Below are 13,641 nucleotides of genomic sequence, written 5' to 3'. Positions count from 1 at the left end.
TTTCATAGAGAGTATTTTGTGGCACTTATTTACCTCTGTGCACAGAAGAGTTCTGTTTGATGATATCAATTTTGCGAGCGGCAGGAATAGGCCACACGCAACGGAAAGAGGACACACACGTCCAAGATGAGCCAGTTGTCAATCGAGCAGAAGGGACCAATGGTGGTTTTGGCCGGCAATTCCCACCCAGAACTTTCTAATCTCATCATAGGGTATGCCAAGTTTGGTGTACAAAGTATTTTTTCTCAATGTCGCTGAATGACAAGAATGATGAAAATGCAGATCAACAACATTAAGCATAGAGGTGTTAATTATTTTGACAGTTTGGTTACTATAAACCGAGTCGTCATTTCAGGAGTCTTGGGAGCTCACGCAGGTTTGGACGAGACAGGGTGAGGCTGTCGCGAATTAATGCGGCTAAAATATATGATTTTACAGCAGCTGCTAACAGCCCATAAACCAGAGTGACAAACCTGGCTATGTGATACGTAGGCCTATATTCTTTCTAGCAAGCATAGTAAAATCTCGCCCTATAGCTGCTTTATTTTGTGAGAGCCTCCACCCTGTCTTGTCAATATCTGAGTGAACTTGCGGGCCTCTTGAAATACCGACACGGCTAATTAGTATTACTATGAAGCGTGTAACTATGATATCATATGTTACGCAGGCACAAAGTTGTGATACTGTTAAATTCATACAGTCCATAATGTGTGTGAATGGTATGTGTTATTGGTGAAGGAATGCATGGATTTGTGAACCTATTTTGGGGTGGTTTTGACCCACAAATTAATTTACAGTTCTATCCCAGGGCTTCCTCTGGATCAGTATTTTTTTTAGCCACTCATCAGATTTTGTAGACAGTATAATTTTTCTTTAGGCATACTTTCTTAGTGGCCTTAACTTAATCTTTGTGATCTTCAGCTGACTGAATGAGGGCAGTATCCATGACTCATAGTGGTCTCCATCTGTAATTCGTTTTTATCAACCTTGCGATAGCTGCCAGGAATCAGTGTGGTCTCTTCCAGCAATATCCCATGCCACATTTAGAACAATTGCCCTCAAAATAATGGCAGAAGGTTTTTGTTTTTTGAAAAAAATCAGACCTTTTTTCAATTAATCTGTGTAGGGCCCTAGTAAAATGTAATTTCCTCTATCAAAAAAATTTGTTACCAAATAAATTTATAAAATTTAGTTCAAGGGTGGAAGGGTTAAATTTTTCAAGGGAGGTAACTTCATTTACATGTCTAACACTACCTATATTTTTTATCTCCCTTAATAGTTATTTTTTTAATTTAATTTTTTTGTTTAGATTTGGCTATGCATCCCCAAAATGCTATGATTTTCGTTCATTAGTTAACAAAGATGATTTTCAAGCGTTATCTGATGTAAGTCAACTTTCAAGAACCCTCTTTGTAGATTTCTGTCAGTTAAAATCGCCGTGACTATGTTGTTATTGATTCGCAGAAATGAAGCAGTTTGAAATAAAAGTAAATGGATTGTTTTCATCAGAAAATAGCAAAAATACTTATAAAACCAGAGAAAACTCTCATGCCTGAAAAGTACTAGGAAAACTTCGCCAGGTAATTTGTGTATAACGTTTGTACATCTTCTTAGGTAAATAAATTCATCACCAAAAACATTCGCATATTTTCAAATTTTATCACCATTTCGAAAAATTGTTCTAAATTTGTGACAATGCTGAGCACAAGTGGAAGCTCTGCTACCGTTTTTTTTTTAAATAATTTTAAAAAACGAATGTGATGCTTGCTTAAAAAAATAAAATAAAATAAAAGCATGTGGTTTATACGAAACTGTGATTACGTTCACCAACCTATTATTTCTATTTGAAAAGAGAAGAACAACACATGGCCATGTGCATTGCGAGTCTTCATGCTGTCGCCATTTCCGCCTCTTCAATAACCAGTGTATATGCTCGAGTAAATAATTTTGTCGTCAAAAACTTTCGCCATTTCCCTGATTTTATCGCCAACCCAAATTTTTATTTGCAATTGGCAACAATGGCAAGTGCCAGGGGAAGCCCTGTATCCTTTTTTCTTGTTGTGAACATCGATATAAACCTTTGAAAAATAAAGAAATTAAGCATCTATGTTCAACTCATTGAACTGTAATCTTTCTTGCTATACTGGTATACAAATTTTGGTTTACCCGGTTTGTGAATATGTTCGTATTAAAGAGATACCGAATCGATTCTGATTGGCTGATCTGTGAAATTGACATGTCCCCCTGGGTTTTAGGTACTGGGTATGGCAGATTTATTCAAGTGTGACCAAGGCTACATGGTTTAAGCCAGGAAACCCTTTGTCCACTGTTAGCCAATCAATGTCAGTTTTGTATCCCTTTAAGCCTATTGTAATAGTCTTATGCTTGGAATGAAAATAAGATGGATTACAAAACCCCAAATTATGTAAAGTGTACAAACCCCTCTGTAAGACAGTCTTTTGTGGAGCATATTGTAGCAATACCAGATAAGTCAGAAGAAAATGAAGATGATTGAGTGATGATCTTTAGAAAAAATTTCAAATCATTATCCCTTGACCAGTGACCTTGCAATTATTTAACATGTTCAAACCAATTCAGCCACACTTAGCTCATTAGATTTTCGTTATCATCAGGGATGATCTGACCTATGAGGCAAATTTTAAATGAGTCCTGTTTCATCCAACCATTGGTATATTGTTCTTGCATTTGCATTATCTTTAACATGGCACTAAGTGGTAGGCTTTGTAGCTGGATTTTAGACAATATTTTCTTTTCCATTTCAGTCGTCTTGGAATCAAAAAGGGTGATATGGTGGCATATAGGAAAGCTGACAGAGGTATATATCCTCTTTGCTTCATCAGTTCAGTTGAATTTTTGTATTTTTTTTCCTTTTTTTTTTTTGGTGGAATGTGGGGTGGGGGTGGTGGGTGTTCGGTTTGTAAAGAATTTGTATGAACCTTGAATATCTGATAAGACTTCCATATGTTTGGTAATGACCAAGGTTATGTTGGAAGCAAATCACAGTTTACATTTAATTCCTAACATGACTTAGGGTACGTCATATGTGTATATAGCAACTATTAGAATTAACTATGTAATCATGTATTACTCTCATCTGACAGAGACAGTGGTTGAGATCAAGGAATCCGTCCGAGGAAAGGATGTGTATATCATCCAAACAGGAACCAAGTAAGGAAACTAGATTTAATATGTTAATCTAAACGTACCCTATATAATATTGGTGGATTACACCCCCCCCCCCCTTTCCCAATTTTCAACATTTGTGAACGAGAAAACAGTGTATTCTTTTTATAATATGTGGTAGTTACGCTGTTTTGTACGAGGACTTGTATTTGTATCAAGCAACCACCAAGCTGTGTTAAAATTATACGATAATTGTGCTATTTTGTATCCCATGTTTTGCCCATTTTAAATTTCTATTTCTACTATAATTGAGTATGTTTACCTTGATTTTGGTGATAAGCCTGCATTGTCAGTGTATTTTTGTGACAATCCATGTAATTCTTGACTCCTCATAGGCTTGCATTGATACCATACTATCTACCATACTATCTCGCTTCAGAGATGTGAACACTGATATCATGGAGATGCTGATAATAGCCTATGCTTGTAAAACAGCTTCGGCCAGATGTATTGTTGGAGTTATCCCTTATCTACCATACTCTAAACAGAGCAAGATGAGGAAGAGAGGCTGCATAGCCTCAAAGTTGATCGCCACAATGATCAGCAGATCAGGTTAGTGAATATAACCAGTGTTCAGCAGATCAGGCTAGTGAGTATAGCCACAGTGATCAGCAGATCAGGGTAGTGAGTATAGCCACAGTGATCAGCCGATCAGGGTAGTGAGTATAGCCACAATGATCAGCAAATCAGGATAGTGAGTATAGCCACAGTGATCAGCAGATGAGGTTAATGAGTATAGCCACAATGATCAGCAGATTAGGGTATTGAGCAAAGCCACAATGATCAACAGATCAGATTAGTGAAAGTAGCAAGAATTATTATCAGATTAGGGTGGTGAGTGTAGCCACCGTGATCAGCAGATCAGGGTAATGAGTATAGCCACAGTGATCAGCAGATCAGGGTATTGAGTATAGCCACAGTGATCAGCAGATCAGGGTAGTGAGTGTAACCACAATGATCAGCAGATGAGGTTATTGAGTATAGCCACAGTGATCAGCAGATCAGGGTATTGAGTATAGCCACAATGATCAACAGATCAGTTTAGTGAAAGTAGCAACAATTATCATCACATCAGGTGAGTGAGTATGGCAACAGTGATCAGCAGATCAGGGTAGTGAGTATAACCACAATTATCAGCAGATGAGGTTATTGAGTATAACCACAGTGATCAGCAGATCAGGGCAGTGAGTATAACCACAATGATCAGCAAATCAGGATAGTGAGTATAGCCACAGTGATCAGTAGATCAGGGTATTGAGTATAGCCTCAGATATCAGCAGATGAGGTTAGTGAGTGTAACCACATTGATCAGCAGATGAGGTTATTGAGTATAGCCACAATGATGAACAGATCAGATTAGTGAAAGTAGCAACAATTATCATCAGATCAGGGTAGTGAGTATAGCCACCGTGATCAGCAAATGAGGGTAATGAGTATAGCCACAATGATCAACAGATCAGGTTAGTGAGTTAGTGGCAAACAACAGTCAGCAGGCAGATTAAAGAGTTTGTGGCTTGAATGTGTACATGTATATGCATGGGGTATGTGTTGTTCATTTTAGACGACACAGATCCTAGCTTTACATCTGAATTCTCTGGTGGCTTTGTGTCTTCGCAAATCTGTGTAACAGAATTTTATTTTATGGTGTTGGGTTGAATATTTGTAAACCTGAAAAAGTGACTCATGCGTTTGCTAGATTTACAGTGATGCTTCTGTGCACCCACATGTATATGTAATCTTTGCTGTTTTAGGAATGACACACATTATCACCATGGATTTGCATCAGAAGGAGATTCAGGGTTACTTTAATGTACCAGTGGATAATCTGCGGGCGTCACCTTTTCTCATGGAGTATGTTGTCAAAGAGGTAAGGTGTAACGGCTATCCGATATGTTTCCTCCTCTTTCCAATGGTTTTCTGATGTTCTTTTTCTTATGGTGTGATTTTGATTCTAGAACAACTTTATGCTTTGATTTTTTCCCATTGATATTGAAATCTTCTAAATTCTCTTTTCCAGTTTATTGTGTTCTGTTTTTTCTACATGTGTGTATTTCTAACCAAGCACAGTAACTGACATTGTTGCTGTACTGTTTAATACCTTGTGGTTCATGTTTGACCAGTGTGAGAGAAAAAGTTTATGTTCTCTCAGATCCCAGATTACAGAAATGCTGTAATTGTGGCACGCAACCCTAACCAGGTGAAGCGGGCTACATCGTACGCTGAGCGTCTTCGTCTGTCCATTGCTGTCATTCATGGGGAGGAGCCGGTTGAAACAGAAGAGGATGATGGGAGACATTCCCCACCATTGCACGAACATGAGACGGATGAAAGACGAGCGGAGTGGGGGATTGAAATCATGCCCTGTGAGTATATTAGTTTTTATGTATCTGCTTGACCTACCTACTCAAATCATTTCACATCAATAGATCTCATGTACACAGGTATGCAGTGCTACAGAAGATATTTTTTCAGAAATATGTACTCCCTATACTTTCCTATAGAGGGAGCACACATTTTTAAGCAGCTGAAACCATTACTGGTTCCCACCCAATACTTATACATGATTACATAGATTCAGCTGAAATGAATCGCATACTGAGTATGTGTTTATAAAAATGATATATGGTTTTATGGTGCAATGCAATGAGTCTAGACTGTTCAATTGGAAACCAAGGTTGAATCCTTTATGTATTCAATATAAACATCATGTCCGACATTCATATACTATTCGTAGTCCGTAAAGAGCGTTCCAAGTCGATAATCGCAAGATCCATTTCCAAAACAATGTTTAACACTAACTCCCAAAGACAAAGGTATGTAAGAAATTATACAAATAAGAAATAAAGGCGGTAACACACAGGGGAGTGGTCATCAGTATTCAATGATGCCAGGCAGACAGTGGATATTCCAGGCATGAATTCCATATCAAAGTTCAAATTCGTAGTCCATGAATGTGTTCCAGGTCAAATAACAGTTAAACAAGTATCTCAGTCGCGCTTTGATTGCAACTGTTCATAAAGGCATCATGCAGATGTAGTGAGCATGGCCCCTAGCCCCAGGTTAAGCGGTATTAGATACAGTTCGAAAATGACGAGCGTTACAGACCCTAACCGATCAGATTGTGATTCAAAAGTAACGGACAATTACGTCTTTCCCGTTAATATGTAAAGATCTCATTCTACGAGAGGCGCCATTTATGATGTTACACATGACATGCTGGTCTGTATAAAAGCTGTCTACAAGATAGACGGTTGCACTGGGCAACCAGTGCCATCTATGTTGTTAAATACCATGACAGGCCTAAGGATTTTGAACTGGCTGTCTTGGTTTCTTGCCCTCTGCATGCCATGGTATAAAACTGGCCGAGCACTGATTTGACAAGACTGTCACTCGATAGATCATTGTATCTGGTGACATATGTCAGTGGGGTGGCCACGAAAATATGGCTTTAATATTATTGAAATTGATACAGAACTCAGAAGCTTAATGCAGAACAAGTGTTATTCTTGCAAAAAAGCATGACAGGTTGAAATTAATGAATGTTTAATGGGGCCAATAATTTGTAGGGTCCATAGAGTTGATCTAGAGTACAACAAGTATGTAGTAAGAGTTGTACAGCCATTGTCAAGAATGGCAAATCATGTTTTTTTTATACCTAATGATTTCATCTGCCTATAGAGCAGAAAGAATGTATGATACAAGGGGGGAAAACTCAAGTTATGATCAGCAATAAATCTGATGTGTTTACAGATGTATGCAACTGGTCAGATACAAAGATCTGTAACAAATTTACCAAAATTTCCTGTGTATTGTCATTGTAAGTACAAGAAATGTTTCAGTTATATTATAAGCTCTGTGAAATCATTCATTTGGAAACAACATTTTGCCTTTTAATTGTGTGAAGAAAATTAATTGCATTTTTGTTGACAGTTTTGAAGGCCAAGGAAAAGCCGCCATTAAACGTGGTGGGAGATGTAGGAGGAAGAATAGCCATCATAGTGGTAGGCTCTTTTTATTTACTCTCTCATGTACATCAGTAACAATTTGTGAAAAAAAAAAATGGAATGTATTGATAACTTTGGCCTGGTTGTGAACTAAAAATCTGATCTATATAATGGTGAAGTCTGGCAGACATGTATCAACAGTAGTTAGAGGCCTCCATGGCTCAGTTGGTTATCGCACTAGCGCTGTGTAATGACCCAGGAGCCTCTCACCAATGCGGCCGCTGTGAATTCAAGTTCAGCTCGTGCTTGCTTCCTCTCCAGCCGTACGTGGGAAGATCTGCCAGCAACTTGCAAATGGTTGAGAATTTCTCCCAGGCTCTGCCCGGTTTCCTCCCACCATAATGCTGGCCGCCGTCGTAAAAGTGAAATGTTCTTGTGTGGGGCGTCAAACACACCAATCAAATAAATAACTAAATATATCAACAGTAGAGGTTCAACGTGTGTATTAATCAGAAGTCTTTTCACAAGGTTATTGTTTTACTCGATGGCACATGCGAAGGTTTCATGTTATACTACATGTATGTCGTGAAGCCATAATAGTGAGCACATATCATAAATGTTTTTATGTGTTTCCTGGAATTTGATTCATGTGGCAATTTAGCCATGAACTTTTCTGCTTTTAAGAAGATTTTATTTTTCAGTGTTGTACATAAAGATGATTGGACAGGTTTGGTACGTTAATGTAGCATTTGGAAGAACAGTGGTGAAAAGAAATTTTCTTAAACCAGTTTTAAACTGCTGATGAAATACATGTATTGTTATGTAACATGTTATTAGGTATTGCTTTTCTAAGGAAATGCATGTATAATCTGTTGTTGAACTACACAACCTTCTGATGAACTATACAACTGTATAAGCTGTTGTTAAACTACACAACCTTCTGATAAACTATATAACTGTATAAACTGTTAAACTACATAACCTTGTGATGAACTATACAACTGTATAAACTGTTGTTGAACTACATAACCTTCTGATGAACTATACAACGGTATAAACTGTTGTTGAACTACATAACCTTCTGATAAACTATTCAACTTGTAAACTGTTGTTGAACTACACAACCAGTTTTAAACTGCTGATGACATACATGTATTGTTATGTAACATGTTATTAGGCATTGCTTTTCTGAGGAAATGCATGTATAATCTGTTGTTGAACTAATATAACTGTATAAACTGTTAAACTACATAACCTTCTGATGAACTATACAGCTGTATAAACTGTTATTGAACTACACAACCTTCTGATGAACTATAAAACTGTATAAACTGTTGTTGAATTACATAATCTTCTGATGAACTATATAACTGTATAAACTGTTAAACTACATAACCTTCTGATGAACTATACAGCTGTATAAACTGTTATTGAACTACACAACCTTCTGATGAACTATAAAACTGTATAAACTGTTGTTGAATTACATAATCTTCTGATGAACTATATAACTGTATAAACTGTTAAACTACATAACCTTCTGATGAACTATACAACTTGTAAACTGTTGTAGAGACTACATAATCTTCTGATGAACTATATAACTATAAACCCTGTTGTTGATTACATAACCTTCTGATGAACTATACAGCTGTATAAATTGTTATTGAACTACACAACCTTCTGATGAACTATAAAACTGTATAAACTGTTGTTGAATTACGTAATCTTCTGATGAACTATATAACTATGAAGCCTGTTGTTGATTACATAACCTTCTGATGAACTATACAGCTGTATAAACTGTTATTGAACTACATAACCTGATGAACTATACAACTTGTAAGCTGTTGTAGGACTACATAATCTTCTGATGAACTATATAACTATAAACCCTGTTGTTGATTACATAACCTTCTGTTCAACTATGTGACGGTATAACCTTTTGAACTACATAAACTTATCATGAACTATGCAGCTGTATAACCTGTTGTTGAACTACAAAACTAGCTGATGATCTGTACAACTTTATAATGAGCTGTTGAACTGCAAAATGTTCTCATGAACTTTATTCTGCAGGAGGACCTTGTGGATGATGTCTTGTCATTTGTCAAAGTGGCTGAAGTGTTACGGGACAGAGGCGCATATAAGATCTATGTGATGGCTACCCACGGTCTCTTGTCATCGGATGCTCCCAGGCTCATTGAGAATTCAGCTATTGATGAGGTAACTCGTTGGTAGTCAGTTAATAAGATAGGCTCAGTGTTGATTAATAGTACATTGGTTGTGATGTTTCAAACTGCAATATTATAAAAAACAAAATAAAATGCTGGCGTCCTTTCTCATTATAAATGTGCAGAATACAAAATAAACTATTTTTTAAATTTTATTGCTCTACTCCGCAAATTATAGTCCGCAACTAAGAACATTTCCTTTGTGTGGATGTGAAAACCTTGACACAGCCTCTTATTTCTTGTAGGTTGTGGTCACAAATACCGTACCCCACGAAGTGCAGAAGATGCAGTGCCAGAAGATAAAGACCGTAGACATCAGTATCATGCTGACGGAGGCAATACGGCGCATACACTACGGGGAATCTATGTCGTATCTGTTCAGGAACATTGGAATGGATGACTGACCTGTTTATCCAGCACTAACCCATGCATGTGCCATATCATTTGACTGCCCAGAAGGAATGACTTTGAATGATCACTTTGGTTCTCCTTATTGCATGGTCAGACATTTTTTTTTCTGAGTGCATTGCTTCATTTAACTGTTTCCCACTGTTCTGAGTATTGCCATCTCACTTAATGTGTATATTAATTGAATGAATCATGTTTTGATGTTGAGTGTTTCTTAATCGTAGAGCAAGATGATGATGTTCAAACCTCAGAAAATAAAAATATGAAAGAGAGCAAGTCTCAGTAAATGCAAAGCTTACTCCATCATCTTAAATTCAGTATCCCTTTTTGATTTATTACCTTGTTTAAAGATTGATTTGCTTCAAGTTTCACATACATTTATAATGTTTTGTCTAAATTTACATTTTTTGATGTGATTGTTGACAAATTGTCATTTTGTCTGTTTTGTTAATGCAAAAACATGCTATGTACTTAAACCAGGGCATTGTCAAATCAGAGTCATGTCTTCCATTTCGACAAATCTGATTTTTACATAACTATCTAGCTTTTGCGCTGGTGATTTGGTGTTTAAGTACTGGCTTTAATACTGACCATAAGAAAGAAGCATTTTATTCAGTCCCTAAAAGTGTAACATAATCAGCTGCATGTATATTTACAGGATGTGGATTATTTGTCATCAGTTGTACCCGACATGTAAAAGGAGTATTTTCTGAGCTGGCAATTTCTTCACCGAAAAGGAAGACAAAACAATTGTAATGTGTATGTAAGACGTAATGGTAGAAAAATCTGAACATTCCAGTAAGAAAATGTCACATGATGGTAATACTCTAGGGGTCCAGATTTAGTCCAGTAGTTCAGTCTGAGTTTTTTCTTATCTCGTACCCCCTGACCAAGGTTACAATACGTTTTTCACAGCTATCATGACCATGTTTTACGTACATGTAGCTGGTGATGTTTCAAGATTTTCTGCTGTGTTTATTAATAATCCCAACTACTGTATAAAATATATAATTACATGTACACCAAATAGGAACATTTAAATGAGGTAAATTATCCTTTACCCATCTACTGGATCCATTACATTTTCTTTTCACCTTGCATTTCATGCTGTATTGTCAAGTCTGTTAGAAATGATTATACCAACACCCTTTTCTATATGTGCTAGACAATGAAATGGTACATGCTTTGTTTCTTTGAAATAGGAACATGTGTTTATATTATATTAATAATTAGGGTGTATCAGTTTCATCTCTGCAGTTCTTTTTTCATTCCTGTATAATCATTTTCTCAGTGATTCTCCATGTTTTATTTTGATGACTTTTTTAAGGAGGGATGGAAATTGGAAATCACATACTGTCTTCATATGGTAATGAGATCATGATATATAAAGATCGTCTATCATTTACAAAAGGCTGCATGAAATATAACTGTAAAACTATATGTACCGGTACTTTGTATGTGTCTCCAATACATTATATGGTCAGGGGCAAAGTAATGAACGCTCTAAATGTCAGAGGCCTGGTTTAGAGATTTTCATGCATACCAGTACAAGTAGATACCTTAATGACAAGATGAGAAAGAATCAACTTTGCTCTATTTGTTGATGTAACACAATTCACTGGCTTAGTGGTTTGGAAGCTAAGAACGATGATGTTACGAATCTCTGTGAAACACTAATCTCTGTTTTCTCTTTTTCAAATAAAACATAGAAATAACCAGCCTTTGTTCATGTTGTTAAGCGTAGTAAATCATTAACTGTTTGTCTTGCCAATTTTGCTACTGAGTCCACGTCAGCAAGAATGACATCACATACAAGCTTGCTGGTTTTGTAACTCAGGAGTTATAGGAAATTAAGCTTGTAGATATTTGAATGATTTGTGCTTGGCCATGCCTGCACCATTTATAGCGCAGTCTGCTAGTTTGTCTGCACATTGGGCCTGTACTGCAAATGATAATATCAATACAGACACTTCATTATGCATTGAGCAACCCATCCAACTGATTGCCAGCATGTTTTAATTTTCCCACAGAATCAGAAGATTTATTCTAGCATGGGATGTGGGGTTAGCTCTTGTCCACCGGTGTGTCCCTTGTTCAAAGTTGTCCACATGTTAATGTTAAACTTCTAATGGATTATTTGCATGGAGACTTGCCACTTCACATTTCTGTCTTATTTCTGTTACTTTTTCCTTGGTCCATCTTGTGAAGATTTCAGGCAGGTTGTTTTCCAAGTGTTTTCCTTAACCAGACAGTCTACTGTATGTCTGAAATCTGCTTGCGGGATATTTCTTTTGTGACTTGCCTGGAACCAACAGAGGGTGGCGTTCATCTCGGGGATGAGAGTGTGTGTGACGAGGATTGTGGCTTGTACCTGTAGACAGACATGTTGGTGACTGAAGTCTCGATGATTGTGAGTGCTGTGCAAAAAGCTCCATTAATGCAGCGATTTTCTGCAGCGATACATCCATGAGGTTCAAAATGCAAGTGCTAACAATAATTAAACTGTGACAGCCAAGTGTCATGGTTGAACTCAGCTGTGTGCGCTCTAGCTGTACAAGTGACCGAAATGTGAATGGAAGGGGACAACTAAGTGTTGAGAAAGATTGTTTCTGGCACACCAGCTTTGCAAACTCTGAGATGGTTTAAGGCAGTGTTAATTGCTCTTCTTGAAGTCGGCTTACCATAACACACTGAATGCCAAACAATTACACATACAGATGTATATCTTGTGCCCCATCTCATTTATTGGCGAACACATTTTTGCATGTACATTTACATAAAAGCTTTATCAAAATATGTTGAGGAAGTAGTGTTGTGACTTGTGATATATGTACATTTACCCTAACACACTTCACCAGAACTTGTTGATCAGATTGAGTAGACATCAAATATGACATCCGAGTCGTCTCTAGTTTATTTCAACTCACTATAACTCACTCTGCATTTCTGTACCACATGGTCCACAAGACCACAAATCAAGGTTTATAAAAATTACAAAATTTGAAATAGGAGAGAAGTTTTGATCTTTCATATTGATCATGAGAGTGAGAAAACCCACAAACTTATGTATGTGTGTATAACAGAACCTGACTAGAGCATCAAATGTGTGGCTACGCTGAAACTACATTACCCTGGGCACAGCAAATCAGTCGAACATCAGAACTGATGAAATAAAATAAATTTTAGAACACTTATGGTGTTGTTATACCTGTTGTGTTGTTTATTTGTATTATTGTTTTTATTGGGTGCATCAAAAAAACAACTGGTACCATATGGTTTTGCTGTAATGAAATCATGTACAAGTTTACATAGTTCACAAATGCTAATGTTTGAGAACATCAGCCTTTAATTGTTTTGAACAAGAATATTTCTGATGTGAAGCCTGCTGCTCATGATAATGTTTTAATTACTGGATCATGAATTTAGATTCTTACTGAGACTGCTACAAACAGACCCATATTACTTCTGTTAATTTTTCCACGGTCCAGACTAGACAATATTCTTTGAATCCCATATTCTACATTTTGTATTTGTAACATCCATTGCGAGTTATCAAAGGCACAGTCTTTGGAAATCCAAAGTCCTTTGGATAGATCTTTGATGGCATGTGTTCAAGTCCAGCGCAAGATTATAGTTTGTATGGCTTGATGACAGGGATCTCCATAGAGGGATCTCTCTCATGAGCGTTGGTACATAGTCCTATGGTATATCCACCAATGCATGTACCTTAGCACACACATTCATTGTTAGGTACTGGCTTCAATATATATGGCGACTTTAATGACCTTGTAACTGATGTTGGATGAATAAGCATAAGCTACCAGAGTTCTTATACTAATGTTCATTTTTAA

General features: G+C 36.9%; 1 protein-coding gene across 2 annotated transcripts; it reads left to right on the top strand.

The window, feature by feature from the left end:
* The first annotated feature begins 50 nt into the window (after positions 1–50).
* LOC135466560 (phosphoribosyl pyrophosphate synthase-associated protein 2-like) lies at positions 51–13,000 on the top strand. Of its 2 annotated transcripts, XM_064744120.1 has the most exons (10): positions 51–212; positions 2,784–2,836; positions 3,123–3,189; positions 3,584–3,756; positions 4,956–5,071; positions 5,354–5,567; positions 7,135–7,205; positions 9,228–9,374; positions 9,628–9,752; positions 12,043–13,000. In XM_064744120.1, the coding sequence occupies exons 1-10, from the start codon at positions 127–129 to the stop codon at positions 12,056–12,058; spliced, it is 1,068 nt and encodes a 355-aa protein (XP_064600190.1). In that variant the 5' UTR covers positions 51–126; the 3' UTR covers positions 12,059–13,000. The 2 variants fall into 2 exon arrangements, with proteins under 2 accessions (XP_064600190.1, XP_064600184.1); XM_064744114.1 differs by lacking the exon at positions 12,043–13,000 and having other exon boundaries at positions 9,628–11,513.
* The last annotated feature ends 641 nt before the right edge of the window (positions 13,001–13,641 follow it).

This window comes from Liolophura sinensis, chromosome 1 (assembly GCF_032854445.1).
Source record: "Liolophura sinensis isolate JHLJ2023 chromosome 1, CUHK_Ljap_v2, whole genome shotgun sequence".
Classification (NCBI taxonomy): Eukaryota; Metazoa; Mollusca; class Polyplacophora; order Chitonida; family Chitonidae; genus Liolophura; species Liolophura sinensis.
The sequence above is the reverse complement of the archived record's forward strand: the minus strand, read 5'-3'. Positions and strand labels throughout refer to the sequence as shown.

Bases quoted from the DNA above. Each gene is read 5' to 3' on its own strand.
- LOC135466560 (XM_064744114.1), top strand. From the start codon at position 127: ATGAGCCAGTTGTCAATCGAGCAGAAGGGACCAATGGTGGTTTTGGCC. The intron at 213-2,783 runs GTATGCCAAGTT...TTTCCATTTCAG, and splicing joins CTTTCTAATCTCATCATAGG to TCGTCTTGGAATCAAAAAGG. The intron at 5,072-5,353 runs GTAAGGTGTAAC...ATGTTCTCTCAG, and splicing joins TGGAGTATGTTGTCAAAGAG to ATCCCAGATTACAGAAATGC.